The sequence below is a fragment of the Taudactylus pleione genome, unplaced genomic scaffold (assembly GCF_031769625.1).
Source record: "Taudactylus pleione unplaced genomic scaffold, aTauple2 ptg001205l, whole genome shotgun sequence".
NCBI lineage: Eukaryota > Metazoa > Chordata > Amphibia > Anura > Myobatrachidae > Taudactylus > Taudactylus pleione.
The window spans coordinates 5,166-31,669 of NW_028285606.1; the positions used below are offsets into that span (position 1 = coordinate 5,166).

Genomic DNA, 26,504 nt, shown 5'->3' on the forward strand with positions numbered 1-26,504 from the left:
TATATCACCCCCATGTCCTCCTGTCACTATATATATATCTGTATATATCTCCCTATATCACCCCATGTCCTCCTGTCACTATATATATCTGTATATGTCTCCTATATCACCCCATGTCCTCCTGTCAATATATATATATATATATATATATATATATATATCCCCCATGTCCTGCTGTCACTATATATATCTCTATATGTCTCCCTTTATCACCCCATGTCCTCTTGTCACTATATATATATATATATATATATATATATATATATATATATCCCTATATCCCCCATGTCCTGCTGTCACTATATATCTCTATGTCTCCCTTTATCACCCCATGTCCTCTTGTCACTATATATATATATATATATATATATATATATATCCCTATATCCCCCATGTCCTGCTGTCACTATATATATCTCTATATGTCTCCCTATATCACCTCCATGTCCTCCTGTCACTATATATATCTCTGTCTCTCCCTTTATCACCCCATGTCCTCCTGTCACTATATATATATATCCCTATATCCCCCATGTCCTCCTGTCACTATATATATCTCTATATGTCTCCCTATATCCCAACATTGTCCTCCTGTCACTATATATATCTCTATATGTCTCCCTTTATCACCCCATGTCCTCCTGTCACTATATATATATATATATCCCTATATCCCCCATGTCCTCCTGTCACTATATATATCTGTATATGTCTCCCTATATCCCAACATGTCCTCCTGTCACTATATATATCTGTATATGTCTCCCTATATCACCCCATGTCCTCTTGTTCATATATATATATATATATATATATATATATATATATCTGTACATGTCTCCCTAGAGCGATCTCGATCTCTCTCTATCTATCTATCTATCTATCTATCTATCTATATATATATATATATATATATATATATATATATATATATATATTCATTCATTCATTCATTCATTCAGTTCTGTATTTAAGCAATGGCTATAAATACAATGAGCTCAGAGACCCTCATTGCTTTTGTTTGCTGCAGCACAATTCTGTGTACACAGGAGAGAGAGATCCAAGAACACGACTGTCTTGTGTAGTGAGAAATCAATCTCTGGTTTAATGGCGGCAAACTACATACATTTATAGTTTCTGAAGGACACATCTGTTTTTGATTACATTTAGAAAAAAACCACAGGGCTGGGTAAAGATTTGGAATCGCATACCTTACCATATATGTACATATGCTTTTCTGTGAATATATGGCTGAGTCTGCACACTCTTTCCTGCCCTGTGCATTTACTTACAATGAATACGTGGCATACTTGAAAAGACTTTTAGGATACAAAATTAATTCTATACTTCCACATTTTCCTCCTTTTCGATTCAAATCTTACATATTATTGTTTTTTCTAACTTACCTAGCCATGACCCACCCCCTATGTATTTGGTCCCTACTTCACACAACAAGTTATCCCCCCTAACGAGGTAGCTATAGTCCTGAATCTTCCTTTTCATCCGTATCCCTGTAGAAGTTTTCTATTTTTTCCATACATTGTTCACATAAGTCTCTGCAAAGCAATGCTTCTCTTGTCTTGCTGATTATACAAAAGTTCTGGGCGTATTCATGTAGCAGGATCATAGTTGTCTTTGACATTTCTTTAGATGCTTTAAACCTAGAACAGTAATCACGTGTTAGTATTTTCCTTATTAACCATACAACAAATCTAACAACAATATAAATGATTACTACTAATGCAAATCCTTTAGCTATTAACATGAGGATACCTGAAAGCCAACCTCCTATCCCCTTGAACCAATTTGCTGGATTCAACCATGAAAACCATCCCTTACTATCAATATCATACTCTGGATCATTATGCGTCTTCCTAAACTGCTCCTTCAATTCCTTGACTTTCTTCAAGTGTGCATATATTGGGTCAGTAAAATGATCAGCTATATAATTACAGCCAGCAGGTCCCACTATCTGACACATGCCCCCTTGTGAGGCCGTTAGATAGTCCAGAACCAGCTGATGCTGTCTGAGAATCTTGGTATGATACCTTAAAGTCTCATCAACTATTTCTAATACATCCAATATTTCATCTGTAACGTTGTCAAATAATTTAGCTAATGCTTCTATATTATGAGCATTCTGTATACGAAGTCCGGATATTGATAAAGCTCGGCCCATTTTCTTATACCATGGGATATATACTAAATCATGAGCATGAGATTTACTTGTTATAAGATCCCTCCTTACTCGATGATTTGCTGGGCTATTGGTTATATCTATGGTTTCTGCTATCCATGAGGCGGGGCTCGGTCTTGCTATAGTGCAAATGCCTGACCCTCCCCAGGGCAGAAATTTATATGCCTTATTACCACACATAAAATAATACCCTTCTGGTAGTAAATGCTGTCCAGTTTTAATTACTTGTTGAACATGCCATAACAACCTTGAAGTATTTTTTACAGGGCAACTCTCTAGCACGTGATATATACCTTGGTCATCCGAAGTGCATCGCATATCATTTTTGGTGTTATCCCAAACATTGGAATGATTGAGATATTGTTCCCTTCTAGTATCGCTAGTGTTATATTCTATTAGTAGTTGTTGTATCGGTACCTCACCAATATAGCAAAATACTTGTTTAGCATAAAAGGTAACATTTACTTTAAAATTAATAGTTCCTAACTTTAGGTTTGCATTTTTAGACCCTTCATTTTTAATATTAACGCAGTCGTCTTGATAGCACATTTGGCCAAAATTGTTCCACTGGTCAAATGAACCATCACGTACTGCTTTCCAAAAGGGAGGTTGGGTCCACCCAGCCACAAACAATTATACTGCTGAGTTGTTAAATGGCTCTTGTGTCAATTTTATTGGCCTAGTCCAGGTGTCTATATCTTTACTTAATTCACCCCAACCCAACTTACTGGGGTTGCCACATAGGGCATGGTTTTAGCTGAAATCGGGGAATGTGTCAAATCCAACAATCAGTGAGGTTAATACCTTGCATTAATCGATAGTGCATTTGCAAGAACTTGTTATCCCATATTTCATTAAGCTGTTCATGCAATTCTCTTTTAACTCTTACCAAGGATTGATTAGTTCCATTTGTACTATTAAAAGCATCATTACCCCTGTTAATCAATTCCTCAAAATTTATTGCTAAAGTAAGTATAATAACCATAGCAGAACATAGAATACATCCCCACAAGCCTCTATCAGGCTTGGGGCCTAAAAGCATATATTTATTCATTTTACTCCAACTCCCCTTGTGTAAAGATCTTGCAATGCGATGTGTGTATCCACGTATTTTTCTCTGCCACCTTCACCGCTGTAGGAGTTGTCAGGAGAACCTGGTAAGGACCCTCGTATCTGGGCTCAAGGACCTTCCTCAGATGTCTTTTGATGACTACCCAGTCTCCAGGCTGCAGCTTGTGAGAACTACAGTCTGCGTTGGGATCTGGAATAGATGAAAACACCTGATGGTGGATTTGAGTTAGTTGTCTCTGCAACTGTATCATATAACCAGTCAGATCACCAGGTAGATGTTGCAACTGCTGAGGAAAGTAACAACCAAGTTTGTATGGACTACCAAATAGTATCTCATATGGTGTCAGCTTAGTCTTTTTCAATGGGGTATTTCTTACAGAATGTAGAGCCATTGGAAGGCATTCTACCCAAGTTTTACTTGTTTCTGCTATCAATTTTTGTATCTTAAGTTTTAGGGTGCCATTTAGTCTCTCCACGCGCCCAGAACTTTGGGGGTGGTACGGCACGTGAAGGGTGGAGACCATCCCTAGGTAACTCATTATGTGTTGTGCAATTTCACCTGAAAAATGAGTACCTCTGTCACTTCCTATTGTCTCTGGTACCCCATATCTGCAAATTACTTTTTGGATTAGCTTGTTTGCTACTGTTTTAGCATTTGCTGCCCTACAGGCGCAGGCCCCAGGCCAGTGACTATAAAGGTCGGTTGCCACGAGGACATAGACCTACCCAGAGCAGGGAGGCAGTTGGATGAAATCTATTTGGATTCTCTGAAAAGGAACAAATGTCTGTGGGGTGCATTTGAGTGGTACCTTGACAGCTTTGCCAGGGTTGTGAAGTGCACATACCACGCACCCGGGCACAAAGGCTTGCGCAGCCTGGCCAAACCCTGGAGCATGCCAATGTTTTTTAACAGTGTTGATCGTGGTGTCTCTAGACACATGCACCTTTCCATGCAGGATTTGTGCCATCACTGGGTAGAGGCTCCTGGGCAGGCAGGTGAGTCCTTTACATGACCATTCTCCTTGTATACACACAGCTCCTTGTTTCTGCCATCTGGAGAGGCCGGTTTTTGGAACTGTAAGAGAAGGTCCTGACTCACTTTAGGGGATTCTACAGCTGACGCTATAAGAGCAGCTGATTGTGGTGACTGTTGTAGGGGCTTACGGGCTTCCTCCTTGGCAGCAGGATCCGCACATGCATTTCCCTTTGCTTCTGGCGTCTGTTCCCTAGTGTGGGTTTGACCTTTATTACTGATAGCTGCCTGGGAACCGGAAAGGCCTCAAATAACTGTCTAATCCAGTTTGCATGTTTTATTGGTTTACCTGTAGACCCTACAAAGTTCCTACTTTTCCAGATTGGACCGTAATCTTGAGCGATCCCATAGGCATACCTGGAATCAGTGTAGATGTTTACAGTCTGTCCCTCAGCATAAAGGCATGCAGCCTTCAATGCCTCTAATTCAGCCTCTTGGGCTGACATGGTAGGTGGTAAAGGTTCTTGAATGATTGGCTCATGTGCAGTAGTAACTGCATATCCCGTATGTGGGTGGCCATCTACATAATACCTTGAGCCATTTACAAACAATTCTAATTGTGCATTAGGAATTGGTATGTCTAATACAGGAGAGATCTGTGCGATTTCCTGTTCCATAAGCTGAATACAATCATGCTCGCAGCGTGTGCAGATTGTGATTTTCACTTTCCTTTCTGCTATCGTTACTGTCACTGGCAGCACTACTATTAATTAGCATATCTGGTGCTGCTAGAGTGTCAATGTCTCCTGTTTCTAAACTTCCTCCTTTTGAATCTTTCGGAAGTAATGACGCTGGATTCAATACCGTGCACCTGTGTATGTTTACATTACATGGGGTAAGTAAAGCTACTTCATATTTTGTGAGTCTAGCTGCAGATAAGTGTTTAGTCTGTGCCTGATTGAGTATTTCTGTAACGGCATGTGGCACTTGCAATATTAATGAATGACCTAACACAATATCTGCAGTTTTGTCTAGTAAAATGGCTGCCGCTGCTACCCCCCTGATACAGGTTGGGGCAGCTCTGATGACTGGATCTAGCTGTAGGGAATAGTAAGCCAAAGGCTTCTGCCTACCCCCATGTTCTTGTGTCAACACCCCTTGTGCGTGACCCTGGTCCTCATGACAGTATAGTGTGAAAGGTTTACTGTAATTGGGTAGAGCCAGGGCTGGAGCAGATATGTCTTTCTGTAACTCCTGAAACACCTGATTCTGCTCATCTGTCAATCTCAGAGGACCTTGCCGCTTATCACCTTTTAGTGCATCATATAGAATTTGAAGCTTAGAAGATGCACCTGGGATCCAATCCCTACAATATGTGATAAGCCCTAAAAAGGCTCTTAAATGTTTCAGTGTCTGGGGTGGTTTTACATCTAGTATAATCTGTTTTCTCTCTTCCAGGATGTGCTTAGCCTGGTGGGTTATACAATGGCCTAGGAACTGTACCTTAGGCTTTGCAACTTGTATTTTGTCTCTTGACACCTTACATTGTGCTTCATGTAGAAATTTCAATAATTACACTGTCTCTTCTATGCACATTGTTTTACTATTGGTACATAGCAACAAATCGTCTACATACTGGATGAGCACTGTTTCTGGATCTATTGGTACCCATCCTTTTAATACCAGTGTCATAGCTTCTGAGAAGGCACTAGGTGAAGTGGCTCCTCCTTGTGGTAATCTTGTCCACTTGTATTGTTGACTTTTGTGAGTGAAGGCTAACATTAATTGACTTTCTTCCGTCAGAGGGACTGAGAAAAAAGCGTTCGCCAAGTCTATGACTGTGAAGTGTGTAGCAGAGGGAGGGATCTGGTTTAGCAGCGTATGTGGATTTGGCACAATAGGACTATCAATTACCATACGCTTGTTAACCTCCCTAAGATCATGAATTAGTCTGTAAGATACAGGTTCATTATCCTTAGATCGTTTCTTAATTGGATACAACGGAGTGTTCCATGGGGAGCTGCAGGGTTTTAACACTCCTGCTTGTACATATTGTTGTATCTGTGTTTCTATTGCTTGTGTCTGGCCTTCGTTAAGGGGGTACTGTTTCATTTTCACAGGCGTTGCTATAGGTTTAATTTTGATTGTTACTGGATCTACTGGTAGGAGTCCTACATCCATTTTTCCCTTTGCCCATACCCCTGATGGTACCCTTGCCTCAATTACAGACAATAAGGGTTCCTCCTTTTGTTCAGAGGGTAAACATGTCATTAGGGATTGTGCAGTGTCATAGGCCATAGTTTGCAACAATCCTGCTGGTATACTTAACATAGCTTCCCCATTTCTGTACACTATGCTAGCTTCCAGAGCTGCCAGTAGGTCAGCTCCTAATAAATTCACTGGTGAATCTTTTGAAATTAGAAACTGGGTTGTTAGCACTACTCCTGAGTCTAATTCAATCTGTATAGGTTTGGTTTTAGGGAGGCTGATAACTTGGCCCCCCCACTCCCACTACATTAGTGGAGCCTGATCCCATATACTTGGGTTCTACTATATTTTCTTTTAAGAGACTTGTAGCAGCCCCAGAGTCTATGAGACAGTTTATCTTTTTATTTCCCAATTTAACAGGTATAATTTGTGGTCCTGTTCGGGCATTACATGTTAAGGGACAAATTAGACTCTGGGGGCCTGTTTCCTATTGCTGGCTAAGATTCACCAAAAGGTCTTGGGTCTGGAGTTTCTTTAACTTGGGACAATTCCTCTTAATGTGTCCCTGCTCCATGCAATTGAAACAAAGCCCTTTTTTCATGCATTCTTCTGATCTTTTAGACTGCTGACCACTAGGTCTGCCTGATGGCTTGGGTGGTCTCTAGCCCTGTTCCTTGTTACCCTTCCGATTTAATTTATGGTAAGTAAGAACATACATGGGCTTGGGCATGGCATCTTTTTCCTATCGCACTTTTCTTGCCTTTCCTTAGCATTATCTTCTATAGACCTAAGTATTTTGACTAGGTCATTTAGAGGCATGGAGGAATATTCTGGCCTACAGACTTTTAACTGTCGCATTAATTCAGGATTCATTCCAGCAAACAAAGTTAATTTCAGAATCCTTACATGACCAGGGTCCTGTGTGTTAAACCCCTTGTCTGTATGCCTCTTAAGGAATTGCTCATAATATTCCACCACAGATTGACCCTTAGTTTGGTTCTCTTCTATAGTGGGCATATTAGCAGCCTCTCTCTGGGCCCAAACTCTGCAACTAGCTACCCATTCGGTCCCGCTTTCTGCTGTTGTCTGGCCTGCTATGTTTGGTGGATTAAAATCATTATCACCATCTCCTGCCCTAGCCTGAGCTATTTCATTAGCTACATGTACTCCTGATGCTGTTTCAGTGAGATCATGCATATCTAACCATGTGGCATTATGAGGAAACCCATAGGATTGTTTCTGGGGTCTGGTAAATCTTTTATGAACCCCATTGCTTCCACAGGGGTCCAAGGCTTATAGGAGGAGGTGGTACGTACTACATTACCATCATTGTCTCTTGACTGTGAGACTGGAAATAATGGTCTAGTGTCATAAGGTGGTGGGGCTGTAGCCCCTTTAGGTTCTTCAGAGAAAGGGTCTCCTCTATTACTTCTTAGAACCTTACAAGTAGTACATTGTTTATCTTGCCAATAATGGCAGACTCCACAGTCACATCTCCAAGTATATTTAGCTTGATTTCTGATGTGATGCAATGTTTGTTCTGGAGTCAATGGGTTTTTTGGTCTTAAATTATCAATCAGTCCTAACCCACAGGTTGGACATTGTTCAGACCATAGGGCCTGACAATTTTTACATATTGTATCCCCTGGGACATTACAAAATCCACAAGCAAGACATGACCAATTTGGATTTATCTCTTTGTTCTTTTGATAACTAGATATAACAACAGACTGTTCTAAAAATTTCTGGTCCCTCTCGTCAAAACCCAGTGGGTGTTGCCTGCAGATCTAATGGACTTTCTTTGGATTCTTCTATATCATAACTTAACCCACTTAATGTTAAATCTATAGGATATACAAAAGGGGGCCCTAGACTGCACACCCTGAATATATGTATATATATATATATATATATATATATATATAATGGGAGGTGCTACCTGTGGAGACTATTGTTGCAAACACAAGAAAAGAAAGTACAAGTGCACAACTCTAACATTACTAATTTTATATAATACATTCATAATGCAATAGAATTTTGCAATACATAGAGGTTTTAGCATAATCATGGCTATGGTTATGGGCCTACCTACCACGCCCAGGTAACTTCTGAGGGTAGGTCCCTAACCTACTAGGGTTGAAATCTAGAGCCTTCGACCCTAGTAGGTTAGGGACCTACCCTCAGAGGTTACCTAGGCGCGGTGGGTAGGCCCATAACCATGGCCATGATTATGCTAAAACCTCTATGTATTGCAAAATTCTATTGCATTATGAATGTATTATATAAAATTAGTAATGTTAGAGTTGTGCACTTGTACTTTCTTTTCTTGTGTTTGCAACAATAGTCTCCACAGGTAGCACCTCCCATGATAGATATATATATATATATCTATCTATGTATATGTGTGTGTGCGTGTATGTATGTATGTATGTATGTATATATGTATATATATATATATATATATATATATATATTTTTTTTTTTTTTCAGGGTGTGCAGTCTAGGGCCCCCTTTTGTATATACTTATTTAGTGTGCTCCATGCACACCTGAAGGTTTGAGACACCTTCAACCTAGATTAGCACCCCTCCCCCATTGGTTTTAAGCAGGGATGCTGGCATTTTGACTGCACCTTAGTACAAGGCACAATCCTAGGTAACTCCTATAAATGTTTATACTGCAGTGCAGCTATGGGTTGATTTTTGGGGCATGGGTCCCCTGGATTGCTTTGGTTTGGCTGCTTCAGGGCATCACATTATAAACACATTTTCCTTTTTACACTTTTTGCACCTTTATTGTTTGTTTAATGTATATGTATTTTTAAACCTCTATTTTTCACCTTCTTATATATGCAGCAGTAGCTGCTCTTATCTATCTTACACTTTCTTACACTTCACCTTCTCTCATTAGAGTGATGCCCTGGGGTGTTTCAGCTGGGCCTGTTTGGGAGTGTCCTGTGCTCTAGATATCAACCCTAGTAGGTTAGGGACCTACCCTCAGAGGTTACCTGGGCGCGGTGGGTAGGCCATTAACCATGGCCATGATTATGCTAAAACCTCTATGTATTGCAAAATTCTATTGCATTATGAATGTATTATATAAAATTAGTAATGTTGGCGTTGTGCACTTGTACTTTTCTTGTGTTTGCATCTATAGGATATACTAATGGTACTCTAACTACACATTTCTAAACGGGTTAAATACATTTTCATAGACATACAAGACACTTCTTTGACCTAGTATGCCTCATATGGGTCATAGATAGGAACTACAAAAAAGATGAGCATTCAGGCACCTGCCTTTATACAACAGGATTTCAATCACCTGACATTACAGCACATCCTTTCTTCCAAAGCATGCAGACCTGAGAATTGCCCCAGCATGATCCAGTATACACCGCGCAATCATGCCAAGGTTAATCCCCCCTTCTGCACACTCTGAGGATGAACCACCGACAATGTTCAGACATACAAATTCACACAGACAAAATATCTCTCATACGTCAGTCAGGCCTAACATAAAACAACAAATGACAGATTGGTTAGTACATTTCAGAAAAATAATAAAAAAGCAGTGAGGGTGTCTATAAATACCCAGTGTGATCCCAGGACAGAACTACGTGTGATGAAAGGCAGAGGAATCAGAACTGTGTACAAAAATACTCGCCACTCGGGATTGTTATTCTGATGTATCTCCTCTCAGGCACGCTTGTTGTCCGTCCAGTGATCAGCTTGCTGGATATCTCGGTGGGACCTCCAGTTGTCAGTTCTGTATTTAAGCTATGGCTATAAATACACTGAGCTCAGAGACCCTCATTGCTTTTGTTTGCTGCAGCACAATTCTGTGTACACAGGAGAGAGAGAGATCCAAGAACACGACTGTCTTGTGTAGTGTGAAATCAATCTCTGGTTTAATGGCGGCAAACTACATACATTTATAGTTTCTGAAGGACACATCTGTTTTTGATTACATTTAGAAAAAAACCACAGGGCTGGGTAAAGATTTGGAATCGCATACCTTACCATATATGTACATATGCTTTTCTGTGAATATATGGCTGAGTCTGCACACTCTTTCCTGCCCTGTGCATTTACTTACAATGAATACGTGGCATACTTGAAAAGACTTTTAGGATACAAAATGAATTCTATACTTCCACAATATATATCTGTATATGTCTCCTATATCACACCCATGTCCTCCTGTCACTATATACAGTCAGGTGCATAAATATTGGGACATTGACAGAATTTTCATATTTTGGCCACTATTCACCACCACAATGGCTTTGAAATGAAACAAACAAGATGTGCTTTACCTGCAGACTTTCAGATTTAATTTGAGGGTAATTACATCCAAATCAGGTGAACGGTGTAGGAATTACAACGGTTTCTATATGTGCCTCCCACTTTTTAAGGGGCCAAAAGTAATGGGACAAACTAAATCCTAAATCTAACTTTCACTTTTTAATACTTTGTTGCAAATCCTTTGCAGGCAATTACAGCCTGAAGTCTGGAACGCATAGACATCACCAGACGCTGGGTTTCATCCCTGGTGATGCTCTGCCAGGCCTCTACTGCAAATGTCTTCAGTTCCTGCTTGTTCTTGGGGCATTTTCCCTTCAGTTTTGTCTTCATCAAGTGAAATGCATGCTCAATCGGATTCAGGTCAGGGGATTGACTTGGCCATTGCATAACATTCTACTTTTTAGCCTTAAAAAACTCTTTGGTTGCCTTTGCAGTATGCTTCGGGTCATTGTCCATCTGCACTGTGAAGCACCGTACAATGAGTTCTGAAGCATTTGACTGAATATGAGCATATAATATTGCCCGAAACACTTCAGAATTCATTCTGCTGCTTTTGTCAGCAGTCACATCATCAATAAATACAAGGGAACCAGTTCCATTGGCAGACATACATGCCCACGCCATGACACTACCACCACCATGCTTCACTGATGAGGTGGTATGTTTTGCATCATGAGCAGTTCCTTTCCTTCTCTTCTCTTCCCATCACTCTGGTACAAGTTGATCTTTGTCTCCTCTGTCCATAGGATGTTGTTCCAGAACTGTAATGACTTTTTTTTTAGATGTTGTTTGTTTTTGTGGCTCACCAATGGTTTACATCTTGTGGTACACCCTCTATATTCACTCTTGTGAAGTCTTCTCTTGATTGTTGACTTTGACACATATACATCTACCTCCTGGAGAGTGTTCTTGATTTGGCCAACTGTTGTGAAGGGGTTTTTCTTCACCAGGGAAATAATTCTTTTGTCATCCACCACAGTTGTTTTCCGTGGTCTTCTTTTGGTGTTGCTGAGCTCTCCGGTGTGTTCTTTCTTTTTAAGAATGTTCCAAACAGTTGATTTGGCCACACCTAATGTTTTTGCTATCTCTCTGATGGGTTTGTTTAGATCTTTCAGCCTAATGATGGCTTGCTTCACTGATAGTGACAGCTCTTTGGATCTCATATTGAGAGTCGACAGCAACTGAATCCAAATGCAAATGTCACACCTAACATCAACTCCAGACCTTTTACCTGCTTAATTGATAATGAAATAACGAGGGAATAGCCCACACCTGTCCATGAAATAGCTTTTGAGTTGATAGTTCCATTACTTTTGGCCCCTTAAAAAGTGGGAGGCACATATTGAAACTGTTGTAATTCCTACACCGTTCACCTGATTTGGATGTAATTACCCTCAGATTAAATCTGAAAGTCTGCAGGTAAATCACATCTTGTTTGTTTCATTTCAAAGCCATTGTGGTGGTGACTAGAGGCCAAAATATGAAAATTCTGTCAATGTCCCAATATTTATGGACCTGACTGTATATATATCTGTATATGTCTCCCTATATCACCCCCATGTCCTCCTGTCACTATATATAACATGGACCCTCGCCCACTGTACTAGAGAACTCGGACCCTCGCCCACTGTACTAGAGAACTCGGACCCTCGCCCACTGTACTAGAGAACTCGGACCCTCGCCCACTGTACTAGAGAACTCGGACCCTCGCCCACTGTACTAGAGAACTCGGACCCTCGCCCACTGTACTAGAGAACTCGGACCCTCGCCCACTGTACTAGAGAACTCGGACCCTCGCCCACTGTACTAGAGAACTCGGACCCTCGCCCACTGTACTAGAGAACTCGGACCCTCGCCCACTGTACTAGAGAACTCGGACCCTCGCCCACTGTACTAGAGAACTCGGACCCTCGCCCACTGTACTAGAGAACTCGGACCCTCGCCCACTGTACTAGAGAACTCGGACCCTCGCCCACTGTACTAGAGAACTCGGACCCTCGCCCACTGTACTAGAGAACTCGGACCCTCGCCCACTGTACTAGAGAACTCGGACCCTCGCCCACTGTACTAGAGAACTCGGACCCTCGCCCACTGTACTAGAGAACTCGGACCCTCGCCCACTGTACTAGAGAACTCGGACCCTCGCCCACTGTACTAGAGAACTCGGACCCTCGCCCGATTTAAACTCTCTCATCCAGATGTTTTCCCATTTTGAAGATTAAACTCGCCCAATGTAACAGTGTTACTGCTAAACTCTCACATTTTCTAGTCTCTCACCCTATTACATTTTGCCCAATATCTTTGTTTAATGCCCGGTCAGACATATCTGGTATACATGCCAGCCGATGCACTAGCGATATATCGCTCTTTGAACTAAGGGCCTGATTCAGACCCGCTCGCAAGCGGGTTGATGGTCCCCCACTGCGCTCCGTCGCTACGGGTCATCACCAAAACTGGGCGGCTGTCAATTTTGATTGCCGTTTGGGGCAGCCTCCGTAGTGAGGTTCCGGCTCTATTATCACCGGAAGCTCACTGGGGCTTGCGATGGACGAGACCCTACCACAAGGGTCTCGTCGTAAGCCCGATGGTCGCGACCATCACCTGGCCGCTCGCAAAAGCTTTGGGTGGTCACCCACAGCTTAGCGAGTGGCCAGGAGGCCAACACGAAAAAAAAGTTAATGCCGCCCTGATTCAGAGCAAGCGCTCTGAAAGAGCGTCCGGCTCTGAATCAGGCCCAGAGAACAATATATCGTCACGTGTGTGCCCAGCATTAATAGAAAGGTTCTGTAATGTTTGCATGTAGTTGTGACCCAGCGTTTCTTCCCCGCAGGAGGTGGTGAAAGTGAAGATCAAGGAACTGAATGAACATATTGTGTGTTATCTGTGTGCCGGGTACTTCATAGATGCCACGACTATCACTGAATGCCTTCATACGTGTAAGTACACGGAGCTCTCACACACACACTATACCTGTAAGTACACGGAGCTCTCTCACACACTATACCTGTAAGTACACGGAGCTCTCTCACACACTATACCTGTAAGTACACGGAGCTCACACACACTCTATACCTGTAAGTACACGGAGCTCACACACACACACACACACACACACACACACTATACCTGTAAGTACACGGAGCTCTCACACACACACACACACACACACTATACCTGTAAGTACACGGAGCTCACACACACACACACACACACACACACACACACACACACACACACACACTATACCTGTAAGTACACGGAGCTCACACACACACTATACCTGTAAGTACACGGAGCTCACACACACACACTATACCTGTAAGTACACGGAGCTCACACACACTCACACTCTCACACACTCTATACCTGTAAGTACACGGAGCTCACACACACACTATACCTGTAAGTACACGGAGCTCTCACACACACACACACACACACACACACACACACACACACTATACCTGTAAGTACACGGAGCTCACACACACACTCTATACCTGTAAGTACACGGAGCTCACACACACACACACTCTATACCTGTAAGTACACGGAGCTCACACACACACACTATACCTGTAAGTACACGGAGCTCACACACACACTCTATACCTGTAAGTACACGGAGCTCACACACACACACACTCTATACCTGTAAGTACACGGAGCTCACACACACACACACACTCTATACCTGTAAGTACACGGAGCTCACACACACACACACACTCTATACCTGTAAGTACACGGAGCTCACACACACACACACACTCTATACCTGTAAGTACACGGAGCTCACACACACACACACACTCTATACCTGTAAGTACACGGAGCTCACACACACACACACACTCTATACCTGTAAGTACACGGAGCTCACACACACACACACACTCTATACCTGTAAGTACACGGAGCTCACACACACACACACACACTCTATACCTGTAAGTACACGGAGCTCACACACACTCTATACCTGTAAGTACACGGAGCTCACACACACACACACACACTCTATACCTGTAAGTACACGGAGCTCACACACACTCTATACCTGTAAGTACACGGAGCTCACACACACACACACACACTCTATACCTGTAAGTACACGGAGCTCACACACACACACACACTCTATACCTGTAAGTACACGGAGCTCACACACACACACACACACTCTATACCTGTAAGTACACGGAGCTCACACACACACTCTATACCTGTAAGTACACGGAGCTCACACACACACACACACACTCTATACCTGTAAGTACACGGAGCTCACACACACTCTATACCTGTAAGTACACGGAGCTCACACACACTCTATACCTGTAAGTACACGGAGCTCACACACACACACACACTCTATACCTGTAAGTACACGGAGCTCACACACACACACACACACTCTATACCTGTAAGTACACGGAGCTCACACACACACACACACACTCTATACCTGTAAGTACACGGAGCTCACACACACACACACACACACACTCTATACCTGTAAGTACACGGAGCTCACACACACACACACACACACACTCTATACCTGTAAGTACACGGAGCTCACACACACACACACACTCTATACCTGTAAGTACACGGAGCTCACACACACACACACACTCTATACCTGTAAGTACACGGAGCTCACACACACACACACTCTATACCTGTAAGTACACGGAGCTCACACACACACACACTCTATACCTGTAAGTACACGGAGCTCACACACACACACACTCTATACCTGTAAGTACACGGAGCTCACACACACACACTCTATACCTGTAAGTACACGGAGCTCACACACACACACTATGTAGGAGGGAGGTTGCTGGAAGCGCCCATATGAAGAGATCTGCTCTAGCGGGCATTCACCTGTATAGCCGTGATTAATGGAGTACTTTCATTATGCTGTGCAGCTTGCTGCCTTGTGGTGATAAGAGCATTGCCGGGGAGTAAGGGGGCAGAGGAGGTGTTTCTAGTCCAAACTTCATGGCAGCTCTGACTCTTCTTAGATCCTCCCCTTCTGACCTAGTCAGGGAATATGTTTGTGCCCCCGGCTGCTCCCTATCCTTCTCCTTGTTTTCATGTCTTCTCATTAGAAGATGTTTTGTGTGAATTGTCTGGACAGTTCCCTGTGTCGCTGCCTTAGAGCTGGCGCGCTGAGGAGGTGGTGGTAACGCCAGGACTCGCCGCTCCTTACTATAACACTAACAGACATGGAAGTGAGGGGCAGGGAATCCTTGTGTAACAGGGTCATGACGCGGTTGCAGAGGTTGGCGTGTGCGTCTTGGAGGAACCAGCCTGCCGGCAATGCGGACAGTCACAGTCAGCCCTAATGTTTTAAGGCTGAGCAGATAAATTAGGGCGTTTCTCATTTTCCTTCAGTGCTCTGAGTCTGTGCTGGGGAAAGGAGCGAGTAGACCCGGTATGTAGATTGTGGTGCCTGCCAGGGGCCTATAACGGGCATTATGTGGAGCTTGTACCCCAAAAGAATCTGGGCAGGATCAGCCTTCTGAAACATGTAAGGATGGTACACTGCATGATGGAGTATTCCCAGTGTCTGTATACCATGATGACAGCTCTGTGTATAACCCTGAGAATGCATTATGTATATTATCAGGACCACTGCGTATGGCGCACAGGAGAGACCCCCACGCACGATCTCTTTTTCTACGAGTCATATTATTAGAGGAGCTCCTACCATGGTGACTGCTTTTTCCCTTCAACAAATCCTTAGAGACCCGGGAAGCTTGCTGACATGTGGTCCCTGCAGCTTGGGATGCTGGGTGCAGGATTACATAAGACCCGGGAAGCTTGCTGACACGTGGTCCCGGCAGCTTGGGATGCTGGGTGCAGGATTACATAAGACCCGGGAAGCTTGCTGACACGTGGTCCCGGCAGCTTGGGATGGTGGGTGCAGGATTACATAAGACCCGGGGAGCTTGCTGACACGTGGTCCCGGCAGCTTGGGATGGTGGGTGCAGGATTACATAAGACCCGGGGAGCTTGCTGACACGTGGTCCCGGCAGCTTGGGATGGTGGGTGCAGGATTACATAAGACCCGGGGAGCTTGCTGACACGTGGTCCCGGCAGCTTGGGATGGTGGGTGCAGGATTACATAAGACCCGGGAAGCTTGCTGACACGTGGTCCCGGCAGCTTGGGTTGCTGGGTGCAGGATTACATAAGACCCGGGGAGCTTGCTGACACGTGGTCCCTGCAGCTTGGGATGCTGGGTGCAGGATTACATAAGACCCGGGAAGCTTGCTGACACATGGTCCCTGCAGCTTGGGATGCTGGGTGCAGGATTACATAAGACCCGGGAAGCTTGCTGACACGTGGTCCCTGCAGCTTGGGATGCTGGGTGCAGGATTACATAAGACCCGGGAAGCTTTCTGACACATGGTCCCTGCAGCTTGGGATGGTGGGTGCAGGATTACATAAGACCCGGGAAGCTTGCTGACACGTGGTCCCTGCAGCTTGGGATGGTGGGTGCAGGATTACATTAGCACCGGCCACAAAGGAGAAATGATAGTATTAGTAAGATGCTGCTGGTGCCAGATCACCGGAGAAGACTGTCCTTGGTACAGATGTGTCCTCATATTATTACTGCAGTCGCTCCAAGCTGCCCTTCTCGGCACGCCGGATCCCGTACGACTGGGCTCGCTCCGAGCTTCTTCCTCGTGTCAACGCTATGTGATAAAACCGCTTCACGAGACTGCGCTGATCAAAATTCAGACCATGTCACCACACCGAGGACACGTATAAAGGTGTCGTACTGAGGGCAGCGCTAGGGCTGGATGGATGTTAGACTCAATGCTCTACAGCAACATGGATGGATCATCAACCACAACATCAGTCATTTCTTTCCATTCCAACTAAATGACGCACATCGCAACGGACAGGGGGTCACTGTCGCCACAAAGGGTCCCGAGAGTACAGAGGCTGGCCCAGCAGATAGCCCCGCAAGATGTCCGCTTAAGACTTTTTGGTGCGTCGCTCCGTCATTGACATCCTACCATGGGCAACCTGGCATCTCAGACAGCTGCAGGAAAAGGGAGCAGTGACCTGAGAGTGCTAACCACAGATTCATACCAGTGGCAAAGCACAGGGGCGGCTCGTGTAGCCCCTGGCGGCAGAGCACAGGGGCGGCTCGTGTAGCCCCTGGCGGCAGAGCACAGGGGCGGCTCGTGTAGCCCCTGGCGGCAGAGCACAGGGGCGGCTCGTGTAGCCCCTGGCGGCAGAGCACAGGGGCGGCTCGTGTAGCCCCTGGCGGCAGAGCACAGGGGCGGCTCGTGTAGCCCCTGGCGGCAGAGCACAGGGGCGGCTCGTGTAGCCCCTGGCGGCAGAGCACAGGGGCGGCTCGTGTAGCCCCTGGCGGCAGAGCACAGGGGCGGCTCGTGTAGCCCCTGGCGGCAGAGCACAGGGGCGGCTCGTGTAGCCCCTGGCGGCAGAGCACAGGGGCGGCTCGTGTAGCCCCTGGCGGCAGAGCACAGGGGCGGCTCGTGTAGCCCCTGGCGGCAGAGCACAGGGGCGGCTCGTGTAGCCCCTGGCGGCAGAGCACAGGGGCGGCTCGTGTAGCCCCTGGCGGCAGAGCACAGGGGCGGCTCGTGTAGCCCCTGGCGGCAGAGCACAGGGGCGGCTCGTGTAGCCCCTGGCGGCAGAGCACAGGGGCGGCTCGTGTAGCCCCTGGCGGCAGAGCACAGGGGCGGCTCGTGTAGCCCCTGGCGGCAGAGCACAGGGGCGGCTCGTGTAGCCCCTGGCGGCAGAGCACAGGGGCGGCTCGTGTAGCCCCTGGCGGCAGAGCACAGGGGCGGCTCGTGTAGCCCCTGGATGTCTCTGCAGCGGGGGTCTCTGCACCTGGGGCTGGCCAGCTCCGGAGATCTCATGTTATTGGTCAGTAAATGTGTTGTGCTGTACGCAGATTAGTAATAGTACCTGATTGATTCTTATTCCCACATGATTACTGTTATATCCCATTACTCAGGGCTGCCATGGAGTCTGCGTATACGGGGGGGTGAGGTGGAGAGCTGGGATATACCTCTGCGGGTGTGATGGTATACGGGGAGAGTGAGGAGAGGAGAGCTGGGATATACCTCTGCGGGTGTGATGGTATACGGGGAGGGTGAGGAGCAGTGCTGGGAAACCCCTCATCGGGCCCTTCCCCTCAGTATAGGAGGACTGTTAGTGCTGCAGTGTGATGTAGATTGGTGCAGGTCAGTCAGGGTGCACACAAGGTGATCCTCCTCCTCCTCCTCCTCCTCCTCCTCTTCTGTATTCTCTCCCCATCAGTATAGGAGGACTATTAGTGCTGCGGTGTGATGTAGATTGGTGCAGGTCAGTCAGGGTGCACACAAGGTGATCCTCCTCCTCTTCTGTATTCTCTCCCCATCAGTATAGGAGGACTATTAGTGCTGCGGTGTGATGTAGATTGGTGCAGGTCAGTCAGGGTGCACACAAGGTGATCCTCCTCCTCTTCTGTATTCTCTCCCCCTCAGTATAGGAGGACTGTTAGTGCTGCGGTGTGATGTAGATTGGTGCAGGTCTGTCAGGGTGCACACAAGGTGATCCTCCTCCTCCTCCTCCTCTTCTGTATTCTCTCCCCATCAGTATAGGAGGACTATTAGTGCTGCGGTGTGATGTAGATTGGTGCAGGTCAGTCAGGGTGCACACAAGGTGATCCTCCTCCTCCTCCTCTTCTGTATTCTCTCCCCATCAGTATAGGAGGACTATTAGTGCTGCGGTGTGATGTAGATTGGTGCAGGTCAGTCAGGGTGCACACAAGGTGATCCTCCTCCTCCTCATCTCTATTCTCTCCCCCTCAGTTTGTAAGAGCTGCATAGTGAAATACCTGCAGACAAGCAAATACTGTCCTCTGTGTAATATCAAGATCCATGAAACCCAACCTCTACTCAACCTGAAACTAGACCGAGTTATGCAGGACATTGTCTACAAGCTGGTGCCCCGGCTGCAGGAGAGTGAGTAAGAATATGACTTGTACTCTCCCCGAATCCTCCTCCTTCCTCTGTGACGTGCTCCGCTGCCCCGCCTCCTCCCTGCCTCTATGATATGCTCCGCTGCCCCGCCTCCTCCCTGCCTCTGTGATATGCTCCGCTGCCCCGCCTCCTCCCTGCCTCTGTGATGTGCTCCGCTGCCCCGCCTCCTCCCTGCCTCTGTGATGTGCTCTGCTGCCCCGCCTCCTCCCTGCCTCTGTGATGTGCTCTGCTGCCCCGCCTCCTCCCTGCCTCTGTGATGTGCTCCGCTGCCCCGCCTCCTCCCTGCCTCTGTGATGTGCTCTGCTGCCTCGCCTCCTCCCTGCCTCTGTCTTGTGCTTCGCTGCCCTGCCTGTGTTCTGGCTCACCGCCTGTGTGCGCGCATCTCTTCCCCCTCCACCGCCTTTCCGCCACAATTGTGAGTGCTACTCCCCCCTCCCTTTTCCCCCCATCATTTGGTGCTCTTCTTCACCCCACTCCCACAATTGTGACTGATTTTCTGCCCACCATCCCTGCCTCTGTTCTCCTCTTCTCCCCCAGCACAGCCTGCGCCTTGCCTTACTGTGCTCCTCCTCTCCCCCAGCACAGCCTGCGCCTTGCCTTACTGTGCTCCTCCTCTCCCCCAGCACAGCCTGCGCCTTGCCTTACTGCGCTCCTTCCCTCCCCCGGCACCCCCTCCGCCTTGCCTTTCTGCGCTCCTCCTCTCCCCCGGCACCCCCTCCGCCTTGCCTTTCTGCGCTCCTCCTCTCCCCCGGCACCCCCTCCGCCTTGCCTATCTATGCTCCTCCTCGCCCCCGGCACCCCCTCCGCCTTGCCTATCTGTGCTCCTCCTCGCCCCCGGCACCCCCTCCGCCTTGCCTATCTGTGCTCCTCCTCGCCCCCGGCACCCCCTCCGCCTTGCCTATCTGTGCTCCTCCTCGCCCCCGGCACCCCCTCCGCCTTGCCTATCTGTGCTCCTCCTCGCCCCCGGCACCCCCTCCGCCTTGCCTATCTGTGCTCCTCCTCGCCCCCGGCACCCCCTCCGCCTTGCCTATCTGTGCCCCTCCTCGCCCCCAGCGCTTACATGATGGAAATATTACTACTACTCTGCTTATTATAGATGAGGACAGCAGGATCCGGGAATTCTATCAGTCACGAGGACTGGAACGAGTCCTGCAACCGAGCACAGTGGAAGGTAAATGTTACCCCCTGTAGCTAATGTCACTTATTACCAGTTATAGTTCTGTCCTAGCTGGTCGCACTGTAGGGAATAGGCCCCATTCTCCGGTACACGCTCTTCATGAACGGTCGGTGCTGCGTTTGGATTTTATAACGTGTGCTCACTCCTCTGGCCTTTCTTTTCCTTTAGATCCAGTGGTGGATGTATCGCGACTGTCTCTGTCGCTGGCGATCTCTCAGAGTACATCACACTATTATAGGAATGATGAACATGTCTGCCTATGCCTGGAGAAAGTGGGGTAAGGTAACGTGATTGTGGGCGATCCAGGGAGAGGGGTGTAATCCTAGATCCAGGGTAAGACACATGCAGGAGAGACCCTACAGAGGGTGGATTACTTGCTAGATACATGTAACTACAGAGATTGGATTACATTCTAGATGCGTGTAACTACAGAAGGTGGAATACATGCTAGATGTGTGTAAGTACAGAGGGTGGATTCCATGCTAGATGCGTGTAAGTACAGAGGGTGGATTACATGCTAGATGCGTGTAACTACAGAGGGTGGATTACATGCTAGATGCGTGTAACTACAGAGGGTGGATTACATGCTAGATGCGTGTAACTACAGAGGGTGGATTACATGCTAGATGCGTGTAACTACAGAGGGTGGATTACATGCTAGATGCGTGTAACTACAGAGGGTGGATTACATGCTAGATGCCTGTAACTACAGAGGGTGGATTCCATGCTAGATGCCTGTAACTACAGAGGGTGGATTCCATGCTAGATGCCTGTAACTACAGAGGGTGGATTCCATGCTAGATGCCTGTAACTACAGAGGGTGGATTCCATGCTAGATGCCTGTAACTACAGAGGGTGGATTCCATGCTAGATGCCTGTAACTACAGAAGGTGGATTACATGCTAGATGCCTGTAACTACAGAAGGTGGATTACATGCTAGATGTGTGTAAGTACAGAGGGTGGATTCCATGCTAGATGCCTGTAACTACAGAGGGTGGATTCCATGCTAGATGCCTGTAACTACAGAGGGTGGATTCCATGCTAGATGCCTGTAACTACAGAGGGTGTAAGTGCGGGAGGTGTATTAGGTTATAGATCCGGGCACACGCGTGTAAATGCAGGAGATGTATTCGATTATAGATTCGGGCACACGCGTGTAAATGCAGGAGATGTATTCGATTATAGAACCGGGCACACGCGTGTAAATGCAGGAGATGTAGTAGATTATAAAACCGGGCACATGCGTGTAAATGCAGGAGATTTAGTAGATTATAGATCCGGGCACACGCGTGTAAATGCAGGAGATGTATTAGATTATAGATCCGGGCACACGCGTGTAAATGCAGGAGATGTATTAGATTATAGACATGGGCACACACGTGTAAATGCAGGAGATGTATTAGATTATAGATCCGGGCACACGCATGTAAATGCAGGAGTTGTAGTAGATTATAGATCTGGGCACACTGTGGAGAATATCTAGTTTTGGGGTTGTAACGCGTTTGTCTTTCAGGTCTGGAAAGGACAAGAAGAAGTTCATCTTGCAGGTGACTATATTCTACATCATTACATCCATACATCTTGGGGTATAGTTACTAAAGTGAGTTTTTTGAAGTGTGGATGTTGCCCTTAGGAACCAATCAGATTATAGCTATTATCTTCTAGAAGGTGCTAGATTAGTGTTAAGTAGATTCTGGTTGCTATGGGCAACATCTCCACTTCTAAAAACTCACTTTAGTAACTATACCCCATTGTGTCTGATCCTCTGCTCATTACTTTATATATGAACCATGGCACCCAGACTTTGCTGCTGTATACCTCAGGGGCATACTTCTCCTCCAGTCTGTGTAACCTAATGGTGGTGTCTCTCCACAGCAGAAGTACGTCAGATGTTCAGTGCGGTCAGAGATTCGCCACCTGCGCAGGGTTCTCTGTCACCGCCTTGGTGCGCCTCTCCCACAGGTAACCAATCCCATCTTTCTGCACACTGCCACAGATAACAAACGCCCCATGAGAGCTCGCTCACACCGCTATTACGTCACTTTGTGTGATCCTCGTATAGTATATAATAACAGCCCTGTGTAATTCATAGACCTATGTCATAGTCCCAATACAGAACCATGGGCTACAACACTTACGCTACCTACCTCATGCGTCACACTGTAGACGGAATCTTTACATGTTCTGCAGTGTCTGGTAAAGCTGAGATTAGATGGGTAAATATTGTCATGTTACGTAACTTTCATTTTATATTCAGTAACCTATTGGGATGGATTCATGTTTGTGCAGGTTCAGTTGTTATTCGACAACAAGACCCTTCCCGACAATATGACCATGAAGCAACTGTGGCTGAGCCACTGGTATGGCAAGGTGAGTGAGAAGGCTGCGTGAAGAGGGAGCTGGGGGTAGGGGATGAGTGGTTGGGATGATGATCGGGTGGCTAGATAAAGGGCAAGTGGTTGGGGTGACCATAGGGTGGCTGGACAAAGAAGAGGTGGTTTAATTGAGGGTTGGCTTGCTAGATAAAGGAGAGGTGGTTGAGGTGACAGGTGGTTGAATGAAGGGGAGGTGGTTGGATAAAGGTGGAATAGTTGGTGTGATGGTAGAGTGAATGGATAGAGAGGAGGTGGTGGGGTTGTCAGTAAAGTGGCTGGATGAAGCGAGGTTATTTGGGTGACTGTAGTGTGGCTGAATGAAAGAGGTTGTTGGGGAAATGGTTGGATGTAGGAGATATGATTGGTGTGATGAGAGGAGGCTGGATGAAGGAGAGGTGGTTGTGGTGACTGAGGTAGTTGGTAGGGTGGCTGAATAGAGTAGAGTTGGTTGAGGTGACTGTAGGGCAGCTAAATAAAAGGGTGTGGGGTTGGGTTGACGGTGGGGAGGTGGTTCAAGGGATGGTAGAGTGGCTTGATGAAAGGAGGTTGTTTGACGGTAGTGTGAGTGAATGAAATAGGTGGCTGGATGAAGGTGAGGTGATCGGGGCGACGGTAGGTTGGCTGGATAGAGTGGGAGGTGGTGGCTGAATGAAAGGAGGTGGCTGGGGTGCCAAGTGCGTGGGAAGGGAAGATGGTGTTACAGTTTGTTGGCTGAAAAAAAGGGGAGGTGATTGAATAAAGGTGAAATACTTTGTGTGATGGTAGTGTGGCAGGATAGAGTGGAGGTGGTTGGGGTGATGGTTGGGTAGCTGAATGAAGGGCAAATAGTGGGGATGGTGGTAGGGGAGCTGAGGTGACGGTAGGCTGTCTGGATACAGGGGAGGTGGCTGGATGAAGGAGGGGTGGTTTGGGTAACTGTTGGGTGGCTGGCTAAAAGGTTGGTCGTTGAGATGATGTAGCATGGCTGAATGAAGGTGAGGTGGTTGATTAGTGGCAGAGAGGTGGTTTGGGTGCCGGTACTGTGACTGGATGAAGGGGAGGTGGTTGGGGTGATGGTAGGGAGCTGGATAGTGGAGATGGTTGAGGTGAAGGTAGTGTGTACAGATGAAGGGGAGGTGGTTGGACTGATTGTAGGGTGGCAGGATGAAGGTGAAGTAGTTGGGGTGCCAGTAGCAAGGCTGGATAAAGGGGAGGGGTTTGGGGTGATAGTATGGTAGCTGGATAATGGAGGTGGTTGATCAGATGGTAGGGTGCCTGGATAGAGTGGCGGAGGTTGGCTTGATTGGTGGCTGCACAAATGGGAGGTTGTTGGGGTGTGACAGTACAGTGGCTGCATGCAGGGAGGTGGTTGGTGTGACAGTAGGGTGGCAGGATAAAGGGAAGTGGGTAAGGTGCTGGTAGCGTCGCTAGATGAAGGGGATGTGGTTGAGGTGTGACATGATGGATAGTGGAGGTGGTTGGGGTGACTGTAGCGTGGCTGGATGAAGGGAGGTGGTTGCCGGTAGCATGGTTGGATGAAGGGGAGTTGGGTAGGGTGATGGTAGTGGGTCTGGATAGAGTGGAGGTAGTTGGAGTGTTTGTAGTGTGGCTGAATGAAGGAAGGTGGTTGGGGTGATGGGGTGGCTGAATAAAGGGTGACTGGATGAATGAGTGGTGGATAAGATGACAGTAGGGTGGCTAGATAGAGTAGACGTATTTGGGGTGTGACTGTAGGGTGGCTGAATGAAGAGTTGGTGGTTGGGGTATGACAGTAGGGTAGCTGGATAAAGAGGAAGTGGTTGGGGTAGTAAGGTTGTTGGATGAAGCAGAGGTGGTTGGGATATGACAGTAGGGTAGCTGGATAAAGAGGAGGTGGTTGGGGTAGTAAGGTTGTTGGATGAAGCAGAGGTGGTTGGGGTATGACAATAGGGTAGCTGGATAAAGAGGAGGTGGTTGGGGTAGTAAGGTTGTTGGATGAAGCAGAGGTGGTTGGGGTATGACAATAGGGTAGCTGGATAAAGAGGAGGTGGTTGGGGTAGTAAGGTTGTTGGATGAAGCAGAGGTGGTTGGGGTGACGGTAGGGTAGCTGGATGTAAGTGTCCTTGTTCACATAAAGGATGGCCTAGGTTAATCACTTAATGCTTCCTCCAGGTTATACTTTCTCATTGTCTCCATTTACCAGAATAGCGCGTTATATTCCCTTATAGCAGTCATTTTAGAAGCGCTAATGCAGTGTGTAATGATCACTTATTAGTCATGTCCATTCCATACTGTAAGTGCAGGGATTACAGGTGGTGCTGCAGCTCTGTTCATCACTTGAAAGGACTCCTCCAGCAGACCGCTCCCTACTTTTGCTTCGCATTGTACTTTGCCTAGCTTGCCGGTGTATGGCCGACTACCTGTAATTCCCTTTGTTTTGTTTTCCAGCCTGCTCCCCTCGTTCTGTCCTACAGTGTGAAGGAGAAGAGGAGGTGACACAGATTGATAGACTGAATTATATCCGTTGTCCATATGTATATACAGATGAATTCTCCTTTATTGGCCAGTGGGCTGCGTGAAGATGGTGGATGCTGGGCCAGCTGCCCATCACTCTGAGGACCCCCAGCCTGTCCGTGCCTTTACTCTTTTATATAGGCTATTTTTAGAATGAAAAGTTTATTTTGTGTTTTATTTAATAAAAAAAAAAAGTCCTTATCTACAACAGTGGAGTTTATGAATGTCCATTTCGTTGGGTTTCTAAGAGACATTTGTAGGTACAGCAAATCTGTGGACATAATGGAGGCACTGCTGAGATATCGTTATCTTGGAAGATTCCTGGTGGGTGCCATGGAGGGGAGGGCAGTCAGCTGGTATTAGGGAGGCTTCTGAGATTGAGATGAGAACAGGAGGGGGTGAAAGTTTGAGAAGATGGTGAGAAGAATAGAGATTTCTGGTGCTAAAGGATGGTGGGATTGAAAAACCCAGTGAGAGTAAGTTGCATGGGGATAGATGACAAAAGAAGTAATAAGGCTTAGTTATTGTTATTGCCAGTTATGTTGAGAAGTTGTTGAAATAAAAACCTTTTTTCTTTTTCGGGGTCCATAGGGATCCACAGGGATACCATGGGGGGTAATGTGGTTGGAGAGATCCAGACACCAAACAGTTAAAGCTTTCAGCTCCCAGGATGCCACGGGTCCTGCTCCATATATACCCAGCCA

General features: G+C 46.6%; 1 protein-coding gene across 1 annotated transcript; it reads left to right on the forward strand.

The window, feature by feature from the left end:
• Window positions 1-3,834: 3,834 nt before the first annotated feature.
• PCGF1 (polycomb group ring finger 1) lies at window positions 3,835-26,008 on the forward strand. Its single transcript, XM_088462355.1, has 11 exons — window positions 3,835-3,838; window positions 3,938-4,073; window positions 4,499-4,630; window positions 13,569-13,690; window positions 19,605-19,757; window positions 20,872-20,946; window positions 21,121-21,229; window positions 22,467-22,500; window positions 22,829-22,915; window positions 23,243-23,323; window positions 25,735-26,008. Exons 1-11 carry the CDS (start codon window positions 3,835-3,837, stop codon window positions 25,780-25,782), a joined length of 981 nt encoding a protein of 326 aa, XP_088318481.1. The 3' UTR covers window positions 25,783-26,008.
• The last annotated feature ends 496 nt before the right edge of the window (window positions 26,009-26,504 follow it).

What these genes read in the sequence shown, in the direction of transcription:
- PCGF1 (XM_088462355.1), top strand. An exon ending in CTATGCCTGGAGAAAGTGGG is followed by an intron (nt 21,230 to 22,466) that starts GTAAGGTAACGT and finishes TTTGTCTTTCAG; the next exon opens with GTCTGGAAAGGACAAGAAGA. An exon ending in TGAGCCACTGGTATGGCAAG is followed by an intron (nt 23,324 to 25,734) that starts GTGAGTGAGAAG and finishes TTTGTTTTCCAG; the next exon opens with CCTGCTCCCCTCGTTCTGTC.